The following is a 20,277-nucleotide window of genomic DNA, read 5'->3' on the forward strand; positions in this document are numbered from 1 at the left end:
CCCGAAATGTGATCTCTTGTTCTGATCTGCATCCTGGCTTCTTTTCTTGCAGCAGAGAGCACTTTAGAGCCCAAAATGGTGCAGAAAGCATGATGCGATCCCTGCCCGCATACTGTTTGAGGACAAATGCAGCATGAGCAAACATTTGAAATTATTCAGTTATGCAGGCTTACCTACAAATACATGGAAGTGCTGACACAACTGAACAAATAAACACCTTATAAACACCTTATACTTGAATAAGGCTGCTTGGATAGGTGAAAGGGCGACAAATCAAAGCATACTTAACTGAAAGAATATGGCAAGTTAGCATTAACATGTTGGAACTCAAATATCTTGATCGCTAAGAGTTCTAAATGACAATACCGTGTAAAGATACCTGAAGACATAAGCAAGCAGTTTCTTCACTTCAGGCTTATGTGTCTCCTTCCAAATAGTTCAGCTATGTGAGATGACATTTTTACAGACATGCACCTCTGAAGCTCTATAACAAGCCACTCTGTGTAATCCAGTCTTCTCTCATCTCACACCAAATGACTCATGTGATTACGGTTACTTTGTTTGATCACTTCTAGAACAGTTTACTTACAGATCCGCTGCTGTATGATTATGCTCTAGGGGTTGGTTAAGACTGCTGGTTGGCTCAGGTTGATCTACATGTCCTTCTCGTTCCCTCGACTGTTTAATTAATTCAAATATTGGTGATTCCTAAGGAAAGAAAAAAACATTACTCATGAAACAATTTTTTGATTCCATATTTGCAAACGATGAAGTGGCAGCTTTATTTCTGGTATTCTTGTTTAATTTACATTGTGCAAATGTGGAAAATTTACATATTGAGCAAACATATATGAAAAGGATTTTAATTAAGCTTTGAGGGGCATCCCTGTAGAGTAGACTGAATCAATGACTATATAAAATGATGTGGTGCTCACAATCAGTATACACCCAACGTGCAGAAAACCAAGCAAGTACATCAATGTGCACCTAACATGGTGGTGGTTGGGAGGGTGGGTGGGTTAGAGGAGGACAATGTTAAGAATGAAATGATTCTTTAAGTGAGAAAATCTGTATAATGCATACATATGAATATATATACACACACACGTTGACAAGTTACGTCATCCTTTATGAACGCTCTTAAAAAAAGAATAATGCATGCAGTTTTTATCAGAGGCGCACCACTTCCAAACCACAGATTACCTTTGTACTGCCCTGAAGAATGTCATATCTCAACCAAGGGTTGTGAAGGGTAGCCTGGATTCATTTGGATTTGGTCACTGCATTTTGGTCTTTCCTCTACCTATGAAAATACCACAGATGCACAGCTCTCAATTGAAACTGCTGCAATACCGAGCCATTTAGGAGAGTTCAGGCTCAACCAACATGGCTCGACTGAGAGAGAAGCCAAGCAGTGGAAATTTAAAGCTGTGACCTGCCTAGTAACTAACATATTTTTGCGGACGTTGCATTACCACACCACCCTTCCTTATGATTCAATGATCTTCTCAGTGGCAGCTACTAGTCTCAATCTCCTCACAAGTGTGTGAATGACAAACAAGGGTACACAATATACAGTGTAGCTGAAATGCAACATCCAAAACACATTCAAAGAGGTCAAAACTCCAAACAACATTCTGCACAAACAGCGAGACCACTGACCACGAGCTAAAAACCATGTGCGCACACGGGGCAGAACGAGGGCATCACGTGAAACAGGAAGTCTAGCTGACAACCGCAGACACGTGAAAACAGACGGACCTTCTGATAACATACACAAGGGGGACGGAAATATCACATTGCTAACCCCACTACAGACAGAAGATAGGTCAGTGGAGAATTGCGAGACGCGACCTTTCACCCACTACTTTAGATTTATTGTTTGTTGAAAAAAGGACAATTACCATACACCAGCCTGCACAATAAGGTATGTGATGGGGATGATGGTTACTGGAACGCCACTAAATTCACACCCTCTTCAAATTTCCACAATCGAGAAAACCAAAATAGGTAAAAAAGTTTAGCACAACAATTATACGAGTTTCAGAATCTCACAGCCTCTGATCAGACTTTGTTAGCACGGGAGACAATTGTTCCTTCTATGCCCTCACCTTTGTGAAGGAGAAGACTAGAAAACATCAGCCTGCACTACTGATTGGAAGACATCAGCCTGCACTACTGATTGGAAGACAACAGCCTACAGTAAGGATAGAAGACACAGACATGGGTTGGGAGGGAGGGGTTTAAACTAGACTTCTCTTAAGAGAATCCTCCTGCTTTGCAAAAGCGCACAAATAAAAACAAAGCATTTAGAAGAACGAGAATTTCAAGCTATCTATACGGCCTCCCTAAGTATGGTTGAACATGTACTGTAAACAAATACGTAAAATGACAGGAAGCCTAACTACCCAACAGGTCATGTATGTGAGAGGCATTATTAGGATCTTCTCTTGGCCCCCACAACTGCCAAGAGCCTTGAGTAGCCTCAGTCTGAGTTGAATAGCATTTCCAAGTCTACCTGACTTAACTAATCAAGTTCCCGCACTTTGAACATATATGTACAAAACAGACCAATAAAAACATATGGTAGTTCAAATTATATACTAACAGCCATAGGCTCAAATTGTGGCTGTGAACAGATTACCAGCTTTCTTGAACAGCAAAGACCACTGGTCATGAAGATGAGATAGCATACATCCCCCATCCTCAAAAAGAGCAGTTTGAAGCAGAATTCCAAAGGCTACACACACTTCACTGATGCAAATAATACCAGCAAATAAGGCCAATCTGAGAAGCCAAAATCAACCAACGTCAGATCATAGTGAAGCGGGGTTTAAATATAAATGGTCAATACCAGGCTGTATCACAGAAACTTGAAATAATACAATGGACCCCTGAATAGAAAAAGCCAACTTTGTAAGTGCTGCACAATTTATCTATCAGTGAATGAATCAAAAGTAATGAGTGTGTGAAACAGCACACACGTCTTTGAGGATGTTAATACCTATGGCATTGTGAATTATACAACAACAAAACAATCACTGAAAATGCAATAGGTCTCGCCTTAGATTAAGTTAAAGCCGTTTGCTTTGCTAATGGAATTATATAGCAAAACAAATGGCTTTAACTTAATCAAAGGCGAGACCTATTGCATTTTTAATGCTTGTTTATTCTTATTTCTATCCATGCTGCACTGCAGCCACGCTGCAATACAATATGACTACAAATCGTTGACAAAGTAGGCAATGCCCATCCTGTATGACAATAACAAAAGGTAAAGGCAGATACATAAGTCTCAATAGCGAGACCCATCGGTTTTGCCAATGTTTGCTAGCTCTCAGCCCAAAACCTCCGTGAGTCTGAGCAAATCACTTAATCTTTTCATGCGTGAAAAAGAAAAAAAATGTAATTTGCCAAAAAATGCTACCATATAATAAAGACAACATTTGAACTCATTTCCACGTCCAAGAAAATATATTTGCAGGCGGATAACATATGTTATCACAATAAAAGCAGATAACATCGGTCGTCACAATAAACATACATTTCAAAGGAGAGAAGGGCTTCTTTCAAGTGTGTGTGGCATAGTAAAAGTTAGCTACAAATGGCAAGAGGTTCAACAGGGACAACAGAGAAGAAGAAACAATACAAGTAGCACATCAATCACAGCATGATCAGCGTAAGGAAAGGAATCAAGCTTAAGCAATCAGTACTGGTTCATGCCCCAGCCAAAAGAGGAAGAAATTAAGACAGCATGTGCTGGCCAATTAAAGGAAGCTTATAAGAGTGACAAAGCCAGCCATTGCTAAGCAATGGGCGGGCTGCAAGCCCCTTTTTAGGTTTCGCCTAGCGGAAGCTGCGCTCTGCGCAGCTTTTCCGCGCAGGCGAAATCCTGTTGAGAACTGTAGTGTGGCTTTTGTTCGGCCCTCGTCCTTGATTGGCTGGCTCCGTAAACGGAGCCTTGCCATTGGACGAGGGGCCTGTCCGTCAATGCCGGACCAGACACGGGGGCGTTCCCGACATTCTTTGGCTTTTGCCGACGTCACGCGACGCCGGGAACGCCCCCGTGTCTGGTCCGGCATTGCCGGCACTTCTACGTCTCTCCTGTCCCGTGTCGCATCTGTCCCCGGAGAAAAGCCGCCACCGAGACTATCATCGGGCTCGGGGCCCGCAACGTTTGTTTCCCCCCTTGGTTTTGGGGTTGCCAGCCTGCCTGCAAGTGCCAAGGTATTGTTGATATCCCCCGCGGTGCGAGCCGCCCCTTCCCGCTGACTCGCACCGCTCTGTGTCTCTCTGCCTGCCTGCAGCTCCGCGCTGCGAGAGCGCTCCAGCCCCTCCCGCTGGAATCCTTTAGCGGTCGGGTCCAGCAGGCTGCAAACGAAGCCCCCGCCCGCGTGACTGAGGCGGCGCTGGGTCCTTGGGCCTTCCCTCCCCCTGGATAGCCCTGAGGTCGGTGGTTCCCCCCCGAGTGGGTCCTGTAGACCAGGGGGGCCATCCGCTCTACAAGACCCGACCGGGCCGATCGCGTCTCACGCGGGAAGCGTGAGACTTGGCAGGGAGTCGGGATTTCACCCGTCCAAGGCACCGCGAAGCGCGGCAAAGTCCCTCATCCGCACCGGGTTCTTGGCTGCCGCTCCGCTGCCCACCTCCTGCCCCTCGAAGTCCTGGGATGCACCGGCGTAGCTAGGGGGGTGCGGTGGGGGCGGTCCGCCCCAGGCGGCACTATTCCGAGGGCGGCGGCCGCAGCAGTACCCCATTGCAGCGCCCTTATCATTTATGTACTGTCAGTGAGTGTCGTGTCCTCATATAAATGATAAAGGCCGCCACAACAACTGGCCGCCACTACCACGGCCGCCGTCTGAAGTGCGAGCGCTGCACAGCAGCGCGTCACGTGACTTCCTGCTTGCTGCGATGAAGAAGTTGTGGCAGGCCGCAGAAATGAGCGCGCCTCGCTCACACCGAAGAATCATTTAAAAAAAATGTGTTCGTTTGACCGGACCCCTGAGCCAACCCCAAGGATCACAGCTGCCTCGCAGCCAAGGGCACACCGGTGTGCAGCTTTGCTGCTGAACCTATTAATCATGCCCGGGCGGCATGGTTTGCCCCAGGAGTCAGTGTGGCCACGAGGAGGCCTAGCCGTGCTGAATTGCCGCTCGTAGAGTGAGGCAGGTAATTGTATCCTATCTCTTGATTGAATTCGATTTCGAGCCCTCTGTCTTTAAAGTTTCGAGCATCTGTAATTCAAGAAGAAGACGCACGCTACTCTAAAGACTGTCGTATTTAGGAAACCTACCAGACCTACATATTGCGGCTGCATCAATCAATAGATAGGGTGCGACACACAGAATTGTTCGAGAAAGCTAAGGGGCACATAGCATCTACATAACATGAGACAAACTGTCTTTATCTTTATCCTGTCTGCCCACCCGAGCATTCTCGAAAATAAGGGTCCAGTATCTGTTTACCAGCCAGGGAGTTCACATCCAGCCTAGTTTTGGTTACACTAAGATCAAATCAGCATGGCTTCCTGATGAAGGCTTGTGGCCGAGTTTTGCATGTTCAAACATTATGACATAAAATAGATTGTGTTTGTATAACAGGTTATATGATTCAAATGAAATGTGAAAGTGATTACCTACTGTGAGAACTAAAAAAAGATAACATAACACAGAGGTTTCATACGAACTAAATCTTTTTATTGCATTAAATATTAAAAGAATAAATCATTTTTTGAAAAAGAAAAATAAATACATTTCTAATATCACTTTTTGTGTAATTTAATGTACTTTCAAAATCCTATACAATTATTGTCTCACAGTGTCTGTTTATGTCCATATTTTTAATCATGTTTTCTAAACTCGCTAGTTACAACTAATTGTATCTCTTGATATCATCTGTAGCACGATAACAATATATGGTCATCCTCACATGGTTGGTGTATGAACCATGCATAACCACCTATAGAGAAACTAATACATTGATCATTCGGTATATTCCAGTGTATATTATTTGTGTATGTACTCTAGAGAAATTGCATCTAAATGAAAAACAGAAACAGGACTATGTATTGAGCAGGAAGCTTTAACCCTTTCGATGCTGATGACGAGCTCAGCTCGTCATCACCCACGGGTGTCGTGTGCTGATGACGAGCTGAGCTCGTCATGGTGCCACTAAAATGGCATTTTCCAGCACAGGGGGGGGAAAACGCCCAGCAGCCATGTGGTTAAAAAGTCTTACACGTGTTGCAGCCGCATTAAGTGACAGAATAGGAAGTATTAGAAAGTGAGGTGGGCGTGCACCTGTCGCATGTTGTCACATGGTTTCAGCCATGTGTGTCTTTATGGGCAGCGGAATGGGCATGCCTGCTTCCGGCAGGAAGTCTATATGTAATACGTATTTACATATTTGAGATGTTTGACAAAAATGTGCACCTAGTGACAATAAAGACTCTGTAAAGACCCATTTTATTGTAGTGTATTGTAGCATTTCTATAGCGCTTCCTACCCCCTTGCTGGGTACCGTAGCATATCTTTGAATGGACAGCGCACTGCACTGTGGGGGGTGCTTGGTTGGCTGAGTTGTATATTTGTTGTGGTTCTGTGTGGCAGGTGTTTGGTGTTGTGTGTGACAGACCAGAGAGGCCTCTTACTTGGTCTTGGCGTGCAGCATCTATCAGTGTGATGGAGGGGAGGATGTGTGAGAGGCAGATGTGCACAATAACATTGTAATTAGATGTCAGATTATAAATTACTTGGCAGGGTCACTCTTGTGTTTCATGGCTTCTATTAGGCTAGAAAGTGGGACTGTGGGGAGGCAGAGAGAAGATGCAGGGTCCTGCTCGGATGATGTGTGTGACAGGTGGTCCAGTTGGTGGCAGCTACACAGCACTGACCTGCCCAGAGGGATCATACAGTGGTGTGTGCATCTACACCAAGAAAGGAGGTGATCAGAGAAGGCCTAGTAATCCAAATGGCAAAATATGTGGTGAGAGATGCTGCAAGTTGAGCAAAAGTGGGAAGCTGGTGACATGAACATTGTGCATGTACTTTTTTAAATGCATGGATAATGCCTACTGCTGTACAAATACCCCCCTGGAGCGAGGAAGGAAGTGGGAAAGCAATCAGGGCTGACAACCTGAGCAGAAACTATAACATCTTTGAAGGGCCCAGAATCCCACTCCTGCCAGGCACGAGATGCAGGGTTTGCGTCTCAAGCCCCTTACATTCTCTTGAAGGCTTCCAAAGGGAAGACGAACGCCTGTCAGGTAAACCTCAATCAGCTTATGGCTCAAAGCCTAGCTGATGCAGCAGGGGTGCCTCAAACCCCAAGTGCTATACACAGGGCAGGGACTCAGGTTGACACACAGAGCAGACTGGCAAAACTCACCTAGAAAAAGCCTACCTCTTCTTAGGGTACAGGACGAAGGCGTATGGCACACAGTGCATTCCTTCAAAGTGGCGCACCATTAATTCCAAGCACTGCCTGTCTGGAGGCACTAAGGTTTGTTATGGCCTGGAACCATTGATTCTCATTGCTGCTTGGGGTCATTGATGTACGTTACTGCCAGGGTACACCAAGGTTTCTTACAGCCTAGAACTATTGATTCTCATTGCTGCCTAGGGTCATTTATGTACGTTACTGCCTGGGAATACCATGGTTTGTTGTAGCCTGGAACTATTGATTCTCATTGCTGCCTGGGGTCACTGGTGTTTGTTAATGCATGGGAGCACTGAGTTGTGTTACAGCCTGGAACTTACGAATCGCATTATTGGGACCACTGATGTTTATTACTGTAAATGTCCAATACTTATTCATATTACTGCTTGGGGCAAATGATATTCATTACTGCCTGGAGCCCCTAGGTGTGTTACAGCCTAGAGCTACTGATTCTCCTTATTGCCTGGTTTACGGGTGTTTATTTCAGCCTCGGGTAATTAAGGCTTATTAGAACATTGAACTGTTGAGCGCTCCATTAAAGAAAATGGAGTGCTCCAAGTTTCTACTGGCTTGGCGAAGCCAGCAGAGCAACATTCCAAAGTTTTTTTCATTTCAAAGCTGTTTCTGTGAACAAAGGCCTCTCGAAGCCCGAGGGGATTTAAACCACCTCGGACTCTGAGAAGCCTTTGTTTTGGCGGAATGTTGTAATAGCCTTAGAGCCCTCCGTAGTGGGCTCTCCTGGCCATTAAAGACCCACTCTCTTGTTAAAGACTGGAGCGTGTCTTTAATGGTCGGTGTTGCCCGCTCCGTCGGCCATTTAGACTTATTACTACTTCAGTCCACTAATGCCTATGAATAACTGAGCCCTGCGTATGTTCATAAATGTATGATCTATGTGAGTGTGCAAATGAATATTGTGTGGAAGTGTGCATTCCTCACACTAGGTCATCCTCTACCTATTACTTTAACTTGGATTTATCTTTAAACATACAGTGTGCCTTTATTTTATATGCTGTTACCTGAAGGGGAAGGTTAAACTTGGGACAGAATAAACATATTTTGTACTTCCAGCTTTGTTTTTAACTTACTGCCCCTCCTAACCCTCTTCCCCCCTCATGTGGCCTGGTACTGACCCAACTGCAGAATTCAAGTTAGTCTAGTGATCAGGTGCATTGGACTCCCCTGTAGTATCCTGAAGGTGCTGCCAGGGGAATTGTGGTCAAACCCAGTGTGGTGGACCGGTCTGCAGACATTGCTGAGGTCATGGACTGGGCAGATAGGGGACAAGGGTCGTGCACAAGCTGTGATGTTATGAGTGAGAGGTCACAAACAGGGTAGGTTGAACTGATTTAAGTTTTGGGTTTCCTTCTGCTTTTCCTTAGCTGGCGGGGGTGGAACTATTTTGGGGACGGGGGCTGTCTAGACCTGGACCGTTTCATGTATGTGCATGTAACTTGCGTGATCGAGGTAACTATTAGCGGCAATACTACGTGTCTCTCGAACCTCTTTCAGGTGCTCGCCGTCCTTTTTCCCCAGTACCCCCCAGGGGGGGGCGTCAATCTGAAGGATAGCCCCGGGCGCCACAAGCTCTAGCTACGCCCCTGCTGGGATGTGTGGCCGCTGACTTTCTTGCACCTCTCCGGACACCTTCAAGCTTCCCTGGGACTTACTGCACCTTGCCAGCAGACCTTTACAACCTTAGGCATTTTATCTTTTTTTTTAATTCATGCAATCTGGGACCTGGAGTTTTTGGCTGGTATAGGATGGGTTCTCATTTAGGTAAGGAGTCATGGGGGGGGGGGGAGGTTGTTAATGCTTAATTCGTGCAGCACTTGTGTCTCACAATAAAATATTGTCCAAGCAGAGTTATTCATTTTATGAAAAGATACGACTTTATGTTCGTATATCCTTAGTAACTTCAAGAAGCGTTCTAGCATAAATCAATATTTCCAGTTACTATCGCAGTTTATGTATAATTAGTTCTGAGGGATGGTAGAGCTGTACTATGGGAAATAGTCACGGGTCCGTGAATGTGCGATGTCACAATCTAGTATGTGTCTCGGTCTTGAGGCGGAAGCACATTTAGAGCACACCCAGGATCAACACCAGGAGTCCCCGCTGCGGGGCCTCTCTTCCGGGTTCCTGTGCAGCTCTGGAGGCCGCAGCACTGAGGTGGCGCGCGCAGGTTTCGTGAAGGACAAACGGGTGCACGTGGCAGGCGGGGGTTCTGAGACCTATCGCCAGCTGATGCCCTTGGTGATTAAAAACACTGAGGTGGCTGCAGCCAGGTGGGGCTGTCGGGCCGTGCCAGAGGGGCCGTTGGCGCCAGTTATATCTGAGGCAAAACAGCGCTGCCACGTTGAATCTTGGACGTTCGCGTCAGACTTTCATTGCAAAGGCTGAAGGCAGAGGAGCATTGTCCTCTTTCATAGAGCAGCAGTTGGGGGCAGCGCCCAGGGGCACTGGACTCGGGCTATGTTTTAAGACCAGGCTAATTTTTTATGTTTTAAGACAAGGTTAATATCCCCGCCATGGTCTTTTATTTACTCTGTTCCCCAAAGAAGACTCCTCCAAGGAAGACAGCCAAAAATTCTGCCTGTTGTTTGAGCCTTCCTGTGCACAGCTGTGCAAAGCATCTTTAGGAAAGAGGTGATCCGTGGTCCTGATGGGGCTCAATTTTTGAGGTTGACGGAAGGCACCTGGGGGCTGAGTAGGAGCCAGCATGAAATATTATTTACAGCGCTTAATGTTGCACTTTTTGCCACCAATAGGCGCTGTACATAACAGGTGTTACTATCACCCGTTTGCATGATGGTTGGGGTATCGACCTCGGAAGGATGAAACAGGGAGTTCGCCTTTCCTTGATTCTAACTGCTACAGGTTAATCAGAGAGCGAGTAAAGAGATCACATATTGTACACAAGATCCACACCTGAAGTAAAGAGGTTTAACGCAGCCCGTTTGTAGTATGGGAAAATCAACTGGAAACCAAAGTAGAGAGATAAAACTTTGACGGGAGTTTTAGAAACACGTTTCTGAAGCAGACGGTTCTGTGTATGTATGCAGGAGAGAGATGCGTTAATGTAATTTAGCACATTGAACCCGCACAGACATTATGGTAATGCAGGTGTTTTTTGGCAGACATTGGTGTAGGGCCACGCTGTAACAAAGGCTGGGTGGAGGGTTCCAAATGCCAACCTTCCTTGGGGGGGATGTTTTGTGTGCCTTAGGTCACCCCTTGGTGATCCGGGTTCAGAGAGTGCGGCCTGGCTTTGTGCGTGCTGGCCGGGGTGTCGCGTAAATGGCGGCAGGTGCTGGTGGGCTGCCATGGTTGGCTGACCTCCTGAGTCACTGCCAGCCCATTGGCCACACGGAGAGCCATTTATTTCCTCACAAGTGACAGATGTGCTTGGTGCACGCCAGGCCTGCTAGTTGTGACACGCCCCCCGCAGGGGGCAGGGGGCATGGAGGGGCGAATGCCTCTCTTTGTTGAGGTCTTGAAACCGTCCCTCTGCGTGAAAGAGATCGCCACGCTGTGCCCCTGTGCCACCCTCCAAAGTAACCTGGATGGCATGTGCCATTTATGGAGCATGACAGGGGACCACCATGGCAAAGGACGCAGCTGCCATCAGCAAGTGGTCTTTAAAAACGCATTACATATTTTTTCTGGAATTTAATTAAATAGTGGCAGGATTAGCAAACTGTTTCGATGAGTGAGTCGTTAAAGCTTTGGCCCATATTTACTAAGGTACAAACAGGTCTCCTACATACAAGGTCCCTACAAAAATACAGTAAATGCTAAACCAGCTTCGGCTTAAGTGCACTTTGTAAAACGACTACTATACCCAAGCTCTGTCACACAGTGTGACCTTTAGCACACAACCTTCTTTTTGAACCCAAAGCTACTCTTTTTGTTTCTGAAGGAGGGATTTAATTAAGCTATTTGTATTCCAATAAAACACATTTTAATACATTTATAGTACAGATCCAGTAAAAAAAGGTAGCATTCTTCATATATTTGATTAGGCAGGAACACACCCAAAAAGTTCACACTAGTAGTTTAAACTCACTATTTCTAATCATGCATCTTTACTGCTGTTCATCTGTAAAGCTGTAATCATACATATTTTTTGTATTTTGCTGCTTTCACGCCGAGACTATATTATACATAGGGGCCCATACGTGCTCTTGAATATACATTGCGCCACCTGGCAGCTCTGCGACACGAGCTCAGAGGATACTGCCACTACAGTAGCTCGGAGTGTAGTCTGTAAACAGAAAGGTGGGAATAAAGCAAGTGTCAATTGCAGAATAATTGGTACCACTTGGTACCACTGCACCAGCCACACTACTTCCCTACTGACCGTTCTCCACTTCAGCCCCGTCTAAATTACAATTCCTGCTTGTGACCCTTTTGCCTGCTTGTGCTTGTTTTCCTGACCCTGTTGCCTGCTTGTGCCTCCGTGTGCCCCTGTTGCCTGCTTGTGCCTCCGTGTGCCCCTGTCGCCTGTTTGTGCCTCAGTTTTCGTGCCCCTGTTGCCTGCTTGTGCGCCCCTGTTGCCTGCTTGTGCCTCCGTGTGCCCCTGTTGCCTGCTTGTGCCTCCGTGTGCCCCTGTCGCCTGCTTGTGCCTCAGTTTTCGTGCCCCTGTTGCCTGCTTGTGCGCCCCTGTTGCCTGCTTGTGCCTCCGTGTGCCCCTGTTGCCTGCTTGTGCCTCCGTGTGCCCTTGTTGCCTGCTTGTGCCCCTGTTGCCTGCTTGTGCCTCCGTGTGCCCCTGTTGCCTGCTTGTGCCTCCGTGTGCCCCTGTTGCCTGCTTGTGCCTCAGTGTGCCCCTGTTGCCTGCTTGTGCGTCCGTGTGCCCCTGTTGCCTGCTTGTGCCTCAGTGTGCCCCTGTTGCCTGCTTGTGCCATGTGGGTGTGTGTGGAGGGCTCTGTGTGGCTGTGTGTGTGGGGAGGTTTGTGTGGCTGTGTGTGTGGGGAGCTTTGTGTGGCTGTGTGTGTGGGGAGCTTTGTGTGGCTGTGTGTGTGGGGAGCTTTGTGCGGCTGTGTGTGTGGGGAGCTTTGTGCGGCTGTGTGTGTGGGGAGCTTTGTGTGGCTGTGTGTGTGGGGGGGGCTCTGTGTGTGTCATTTGCGAGAGATAAAGCTAGTGGCATTGTAAATGACAATGCCATTTATTTATGTTAAAAAATACATAAATAAAAATAATGTCAAGAGCAATGCCAATAGCTCTAACTTTAACAAAGGCGAAACCATTGCATTGTAAATGCTTGTTGTATACAATACCTTTTGCAAGTGAGAGGGCATGCAGTATACGCACCGTAGCTGGCAGACCTAATAAAAATGGCCAAGTCTCGGCACGTGGCTAGAATATTTCCGCATCAGAATCTGGAGCGGGAATAATATTCATTAGCAGCTCCATATTAAATGTGTGATGGAAAACCTCCCAAAAAGTTAAGCCTTGATCGTCCTAGACAGTTTTCAGAATTTAGCAGTGATTGGTATTAGGGGTAAGAAGTTGGGAGGCAGGAATAAGTTGCTCAAAAGGATCACGTTCTGCCTTATACTCAGCTTTGAAAGAAAGAAGAAAGAATTGCCTTATCTGTTACTGCTAGAACAACTATGTAAATGTTAAAGCGCTCTGAGCTATATATATATAAAAAACTTTATAAATAAATAAAGCAATGCAATAAATTGGAGTGAGTATTTTATCCAGTGGTTCTTTAGTCTGCTCACAGAGAAACGCTCGACTCAGTGACATATTGCAAACATATCCTCTTAATTGAGCTTCCTTGAATGTTCGCTGTTAAAATACTCTCGTTTGGATCCTATGAAGCACATTAGATCACCCTTCACATAATCAAATAACTGCTAAGAATACTCAGTAAAACGTAAGTGCATCATATGAGACCCCTAAAGCACTTGTGAGCGAGATGAAGAGGGTTCAAGGAAGTCAATAACTATGCGTGTTTGATAGCTCTGTGCTTTGAGACTTCACATTTGTTCTCTAACCTAAGTACTCACTGCTCCCTGCTTGAAATCACGTTATAAATCAGGGGGAAGTCATATTTGTCCAAGCAAAGATAGAGCTTTACTACTGTCATACTCTTCAATATTATATAAACGAACATAGAATTGTCTAAAAACTTCCAGAATTCCTATCTCGGTTTCTACAATCTGTCCAGTTTCGTTTTTAATACTTTTAATTCGCTGTGCGACTTCCCTTGTTCTCATTCTCTGGGCCAGACACCTGCCAGTTGCCTCCCCATATTCATATAACAGTTGGCGCTTAGTCTCATAGATTTTTGCCGCCTCCTTACTCCAGTGATAATTTACCTTTGCCTTACAACGGGCCACCACTGCTGCAGAATCTTGAATATCTCTACTACAACATATATCTTGAACCAGTCGCTCTTCGGCCTTTCCTAAATCACTATATAGCTCCTGCAGCGTATGACGTAATTGTTTTTGTGCGTGCAACCCAAAACTGAGCACCTCCCCCCTGAAAGCCGCTTTGAACGTATCCCAGACTATCCCCCTCTCGGTACTCCCTCTATTATGATTGAAGAACTCTACAACCCACTCTCTCATATACTCTTGAAATTTTGTGTCCAACAGCAGCTTGCGGTCGAAGGTAAATTCTCGAGGGTTGCTAGGAGGACAGAATATCTGAATAGACAAGACTACAGGACCATGATCAGACGTGGCTCGAGGATACACTTGCATTTGTGCATCATGAAGTAAGCTCTGTGGCGCTAAGAAATAATCGAGGCGCACCAATTTTTGGTGTGGTGCCGAGTAAAAAGTATATCCCGGGTTGCCACTTCTGAGATGAGACCAGGCATCAACCAACCCATGTGAGGTAACGAGTGCTTGTAGTGCTCTATATACTTTAGGCTTCCTACCAGCATACACATATTTATCGTTACCTAATGAACCAGGTTGGAGATTGATATTTAAGTCTCCGCAAACTATTACTGGAGTAGGCCATGTTGCTAGCTCAGCATTAAGGTGTTCTAGAACCATGGTCTCATCAAAGTTAGATCCATATATGGAGCATACCGTGCACTTAAAGGTTCCTATGATGCATTCTGTAATTGCCCACCTACCATTACAGAATGCATCATAGGAACCTTTAAGTGCACGGTATGCTCCATATATGGATCTAACTTTGATGAGACAGACCATGGTTCTAGAACACCTTAATGCTGAGCTAGCAACATGGCCTACTCCAGTAATAGTTTGCTCTATCTTTGCTTGGACAAATATGTGAGCAAAACTTAGATCAGGAAATCGCAGATAAATTGGAGGCTCCAATAACGATGTCTGAACTTGAAGCAGCAATTAATGCACTTCCAGCAGGTAAGGCAGCGGGCCCTGACAAGCTTCCGTTGGAGATATACAAATCTTTTTTTCAAGTTTTGAAACATGACATGTTAGTCACATTCAGGATGGCTCAGATTGGGAATCATCCTAAAACGTGGGATGAGGCCAGTATAGTCTTCTTTAGAAAGAAGGGGAAACCGGCGGAGCAACCAGCTTCATACCGGCCTATTTAGTTACTAAATACTGATGGGAAAATTTATTCGAAAATACTGGCCACAAGGCTCTCAGAGGTGATATCCCCACTGGTTTCTAAATATCAGCATGGGTTCATCCCCAAGCGGGGTACAACTGACCATGTTAATCGAGTGATCACTTTAATAGATTATGCAAATGGCTTGGGAATCCCATTGAGCCTTATACTGTTGGATGCTGAGAAGGCCTTCGACCAAGTGTCGTGGGCCTTCTTATGGGATTTGATGAAACTTCAAGGGTTCGGGCCAAAATTTATAAAATCTATCCAGGCGCTGTATCAACAACCCAAGGCACGTATCTATGTAATGGGGCTACAATCAGCAGTGGTACCAATACAGAGAGGGACCAGGCAAGGGTGCCATTGCTCCCCGCTGTTATTCGCCCTCTACATAGATCCATTTTTAAAAATGATGGAGAAGAGCCCGCGGATCCCCCAAGTTAGGATACAACATCAACAATATCGGGTATTAGCGTACGCCGATGATGTTGCCGTGCTCTCTCCAAGGTCGTCTTTGGCTATGCCTGAGATTGAACACCTAGCGACGATATATGGCTCGGTATCTGGGTATAAATTAAACACTGCTAAGACTCAGATATTATGTATCAATATAAAGCTTTTTTTAAACTCGGGCCCTTACTGAGGTTACATACTTAGGAGTGTTGATTAGCCCCTCGTCCTCGACCACGGTAGAATCTAATTGGCAGAAACTGCTCAGCGGGATTCGTAAACAATTGGATCAATTTGAATGCCTACATTTGACGTTGGTAGGCAGATGTAATACTTTAAAAATAATGGTATTACCCAAGATTTTATATTTTTATCGCTGTAATCCACTAGAGATTCCTCTTGCATACATCACACAGCTGCAAGTGATCTGTATGAAATTTATATGGGCGCAAGGAAAAGAGCGGCGTGCTAAAAAGTATATGGTACTCCCTAGGGCAGCTGGTGGCTGGTTGGTTCCTGACTTTCTTCTATATTACTATGCGTGTATGCTCCAGCGGATGAGCATTTTACTCATTGGGGTAGGACCTGTTGAGCTAGCACTGCAACCTTCAATATACGGTCTGCTCTTGGGGGCGGAAGCCAGGAACCGCCTTTTTCTTAATATAGATTGGAATTACTACAAACGAACCAGATTTAAGGTGGTAATGGCAGCCTATAATGTTTGGAAGGTAATAAAAAAGTATTACAAAATTGAAAAGGCTTCTACTTATACCCCATTGACTGCCCCGATTTTACATCCCAGTATTTGTTGGGATCGTATCGTCTTTAGTTGGCGAACAAGAGGGCTAATTACTGTGGGGGATTTGTATACCGGGGACGGTTTAAAGTCATTCACTCAGTTGAAGGAACAATATCAATTACCAACTACACATTTCCATAAATATTTGCAAATGCGTGAGTATTTAACAGATATGAATATAAGCATGATACCTAACCCTCTTATTGAGGCTAATAAAAAAGGCGCTCGAATTGGAGTATTGTACAACTTAATGTTAGAGGCCATGCCCAATGATATAGAAGTGCAAGTGAGTAAATGGGAGAACAGGTTAGGATGCTCTGAAATACCGTTCGAGAGATCTATTGAGCTTGCTGGACGAATACTCATGTCCGCTAATCTTAAAACTCAACACTATAAGACCTTGTTTTATATGTACCGTACTCCTGACAAAATCTCAAAGTGGGGAGGAGACCCAGATGGAAAATGTTTCAGATGCAGCGCCCATCAGGCGGATGTAAAACATATTTTTGGTACTTGTGTAAAATTAGTAGAATTATTTGGGCATGTAAATAAGTTTCCATCTGAGATCTTGGGCACACCCTTTCAGCTCTCAACCATGCAGATTCTGCTTGGTATAGATACAGGGCATGTACAAGCCGACCCTAGCAATAATGCTGGTTATCGGATATTTGTGGCCACAGCGGTTCTAAGGCTATGTATCGCCTCATGTTGGCTGCAAAGTGAACCTCCTTCATTTGACGTATGGCGAACTCGGTTTTTATTTACTTATAATTTGGAATATAATCTGTACGTTATGAAGGGAAGGCGAAAAATGGCATTGGGGCAGCAAATATGGGGCCCGGTTAGAGCTTATATGGAATCAGAAGACTGAGCAACCCTGATCTTCCATGCATCATTTTTTTTGGTTTATTCATTTATAACGGACTGTCAATAGGATAGCTACGAAATATTGTTTTATCGAACTCATTTTTATAATATATGTAACATTGGATGTAATTGAATTGTACAGGTTATAAGATTTGATCTGTTGTAGCTATATATTTTGCATTTTCTTTTTTTGTTCTTTTTGTGAAAAATAAGCTCAGCACACTGTCCTGCACCACACATCTGATTAATGACAAATTGTACAATATAATTTGTATTCGTGATCTCTACTCAATAAAGATATTAAAATGAGAAAAATCAGGGGGAAGTCCTTACTGTGTGCTGATTGACAGAACAAGGGGGCCTCACTTGACTTGAAGGCAAGATCATGCAAACAATGAAGGATTACTATGGCAGTGTGTCTGCACGAAGCACGGAGCTCTGGGAAATAAAGCAAGAACCTTTTAAATATATATATATATTATCTAAGTAGTGTGGCTCACTGGTTAGAGGCGGCAGACCCGAGAGCAGAGGACGGCCCGGGACCAGGGTTCGATTCCCGGCGCGGCAGGTTTCTGGACCAGGGTCAGCGGACTCGATAATTCTCTCGCCTCGGTGCCCACTCTGATCAGCGATCACACTCGGCAACTCTGGGCATTAGCTTGCCTCATCTTCACTAACGGCCCCACCAGACCGCCGGGGATGCCTGGTCTCACCCTGGAGATACTCATTAAGGGACCATCTCTCAGGGAAGCCAGGAAGGGTTTCGCAGCGGTCGAAGCGCCTTGGGACCCTCCGGGTAAGTAGTGCGCTATATAAATGCCTATACATACATACATCTACTGGCGGTCGCCAGTAGATAGTTATAGTTAGGACCAATTTTCCATAGGAAATCCGCAACATTCTATTTGGAATACCTTTGGCGCCGGTTGATGAATCTTCGCAAAATTTTCAAAACTGCTCCGGTCAGCTCCTATCCTGAAAGTCTTGGGGTGATTCGTCAAGGGGTGGCCGAGAATAAAGGGGGGGCAAAAAACGTGTTTTCCCCATGCAATTTCCCATGGGACCTTTAGCCGCAGCTAATGCCCGAACTGCTGAACGGAATTTCACCAAATTTGGCACAGCGGTAGTCCTTAGTTCAGGCTCGTGCCTTTTGCTTAAATGGTGTAAATCCGTTCAGTAGTTTCTCAGAAAATGACAGTTAAAGGCATATATATCTCTATGGCCGTGGAGGATCCGCGCACCCTAAGCGCACCCTGCCGTACATGAGCTGTATTCTGATTGGCTGTCAACACTCTAAATCAGGAAGTGTTGGCAGCCATCTTGTGCCTCGGAATAGCTGAGGCACAAGAAACATAATAAACAAATGCGAAAAACACGAAAAGGGGGCAGGGTAGAAACACCCTGACCCCCTAGGCCTGCTCAGGGGGACCTACAAGGCCGGATGTGCGGATCTTGCAGATAGAAAAAAAAAATGAAGTGAGGGAACCCAAACTTGGATGATAATTAGCCACAGGGGGGCCAAATCCCGGGGTCATGCTTGCAAAAAGAAAGTGTGGGGCCCAATCCCCCCACATCGCCCCGTGGGCCGCCACCCCCAGGGCAAATTGCGGGGGGCACACGGCCCCCTGCAGCCCCGGGGACCGCCACCCTGGAGGTTTAATAGTTTAATGTGGGGGACCTCAAAGGCCCCCCCGAGCCCTGGGGACCCCCACCCCCTGGGGCTCCACTCCATTGACATTGCAGGGGGCTCAAGCCCCCCCACACGCCCCGTGGACCGCCACCTCCCCGGGGCACTATGTTGTAGAGCATTTTAGGACCCTAGTGTAATTTTCCTGATTGATGCCCTTATATAGGTATAAATCACCATGTCCATATATAGGCATAGAAATCATAACCATATTTAGACATAGTTCATGCAGTCCAAATACGGCATTGCTACTTCCACTAGTTCTGAAAATCCACAACGATTTCTTGGAAAACTCGGCTTCAGCAGCTAGGGACTTCCCCTTGTTTGAATATTGATTTATCCAAGAACTCATGGAGTTTTCAAAGAACTGAGACTCTTTGATGAAGTTATGTCCACCTTTATGTCAATCTCGGCACCTTCAAGGTATAAATATGCCCACACTTGCCTTAGCAAACACACAGTGGTTTGGAGCAGTTCGACTATCTACTTGCCCGACGCATCCTGCTACAGCAAGTGCCGAAGGAAGCCGACCCTCCAGCAGACGCACTGAGAGAGACGATGTCTTTTCTCTGACTGAGAAATACAGCTCCAGTGTTATCAAGCTACCCTTGTGGATTGTTGGGAAATCGAGTCCTGAGACTGACCTCCTTCATTCTAAAACCAAGGTACGGAGATGATTTGACCCTAAGAGAAATCTTGGATAGATTCTTGGCAAAATGAATACTAACTTTATGCTACACTTCACTTACTTCTTCCCTCGTACTAGACTCAGGTTAGGTACATCGGGGTAGGCGTATTTTAGAAGCACCAGTTGAGTACTTTTTAGCCTTTGTTATTTATGTATGTATTTATCTATGATCTAGGAACCATACAATGCTTTTACAGTATTATTTTATCCTTCTCTTCATACTGTACGTATTATACTTTGCAACAAGTCTTACGATTGGAGCAGTTCATTTCTTCTGCATGAGAAAGAATACTGTTCAATAAATACTTTTATTGAAAACGCCCATCTCTCTATTTCTCTGCACCTCTGGTGAAATGAAGCATACACGAATGACTGAGTAAAATATCTATCTATCTATTGTTTCCATGACTCTGAAGATCAGTTTTACCTTGGGGAAACAAAGTTGTCATGTTTATGCAGTTGTCAGAATCTAAATCCCTTCTTGTGAATTTGAGAAAGTTTCTAGTGACCTCTGAGCTAGCTGGCACTCACAATTAAGTCTAATATATTCGATAGCAAACTGCACTACAACTAAAGATGCAAATTGGGGGGACCGTCACGGACCCCGCAGCCCAGGGGAAATCCCCCCCCCCCCCCAGGAAGCCCTCAAGGGCCCTGGGGGCCGCCAACGCCCAGGGCCAGCTCCTGCAATGTCTCGGGGTGCCCACCCCCTGGACATTGCTGTTTACAATGACAGGGTGGGAGCCTCGCGGGTCCCACCCTGCCGTTGTAAACTGCTTT

The 20,277-nt window shown here is 45.6% G+C and overlaps 1 protein-coding gene across 1 annotated transcript in view; it reads right to left on the reverse strand.

The window, feature by feature from the left end:
- Positions 1-20,277, reverse strand: part of RB1 (RB transcriptional corepressor 1) — a 1,321,361-nt gene that overhangs the window by 255,711 nt on the left and 1,045,373 nt on the right. The window contains exon 18 of the mRNA XM_086934987.1: positions 590-708. Within this exon, the coding sequence (XP_086791113.1) occupies positions 590-708 (119 nt within the window). The remainder of the gene's footprint in view (positions 1-589; positions 709-20,277) is intronic.

The sequence above is a fragment of the Lissotriton vulgaris genome, chromosome 8 (assembly GCF_964263255.1).
Source record: "Lissotriton vulgaris chromosome 8, aLisVul1.2, whole genome shotgun sequence".
In the NCBI taxonomy this organism is placed as follows: domain Eukaryota; kingdom Metazoa; phylum Chordata; class Amphibia; order Caudata; family Salamandridae; genus Lissotriton; species Lissotriton vulgaris.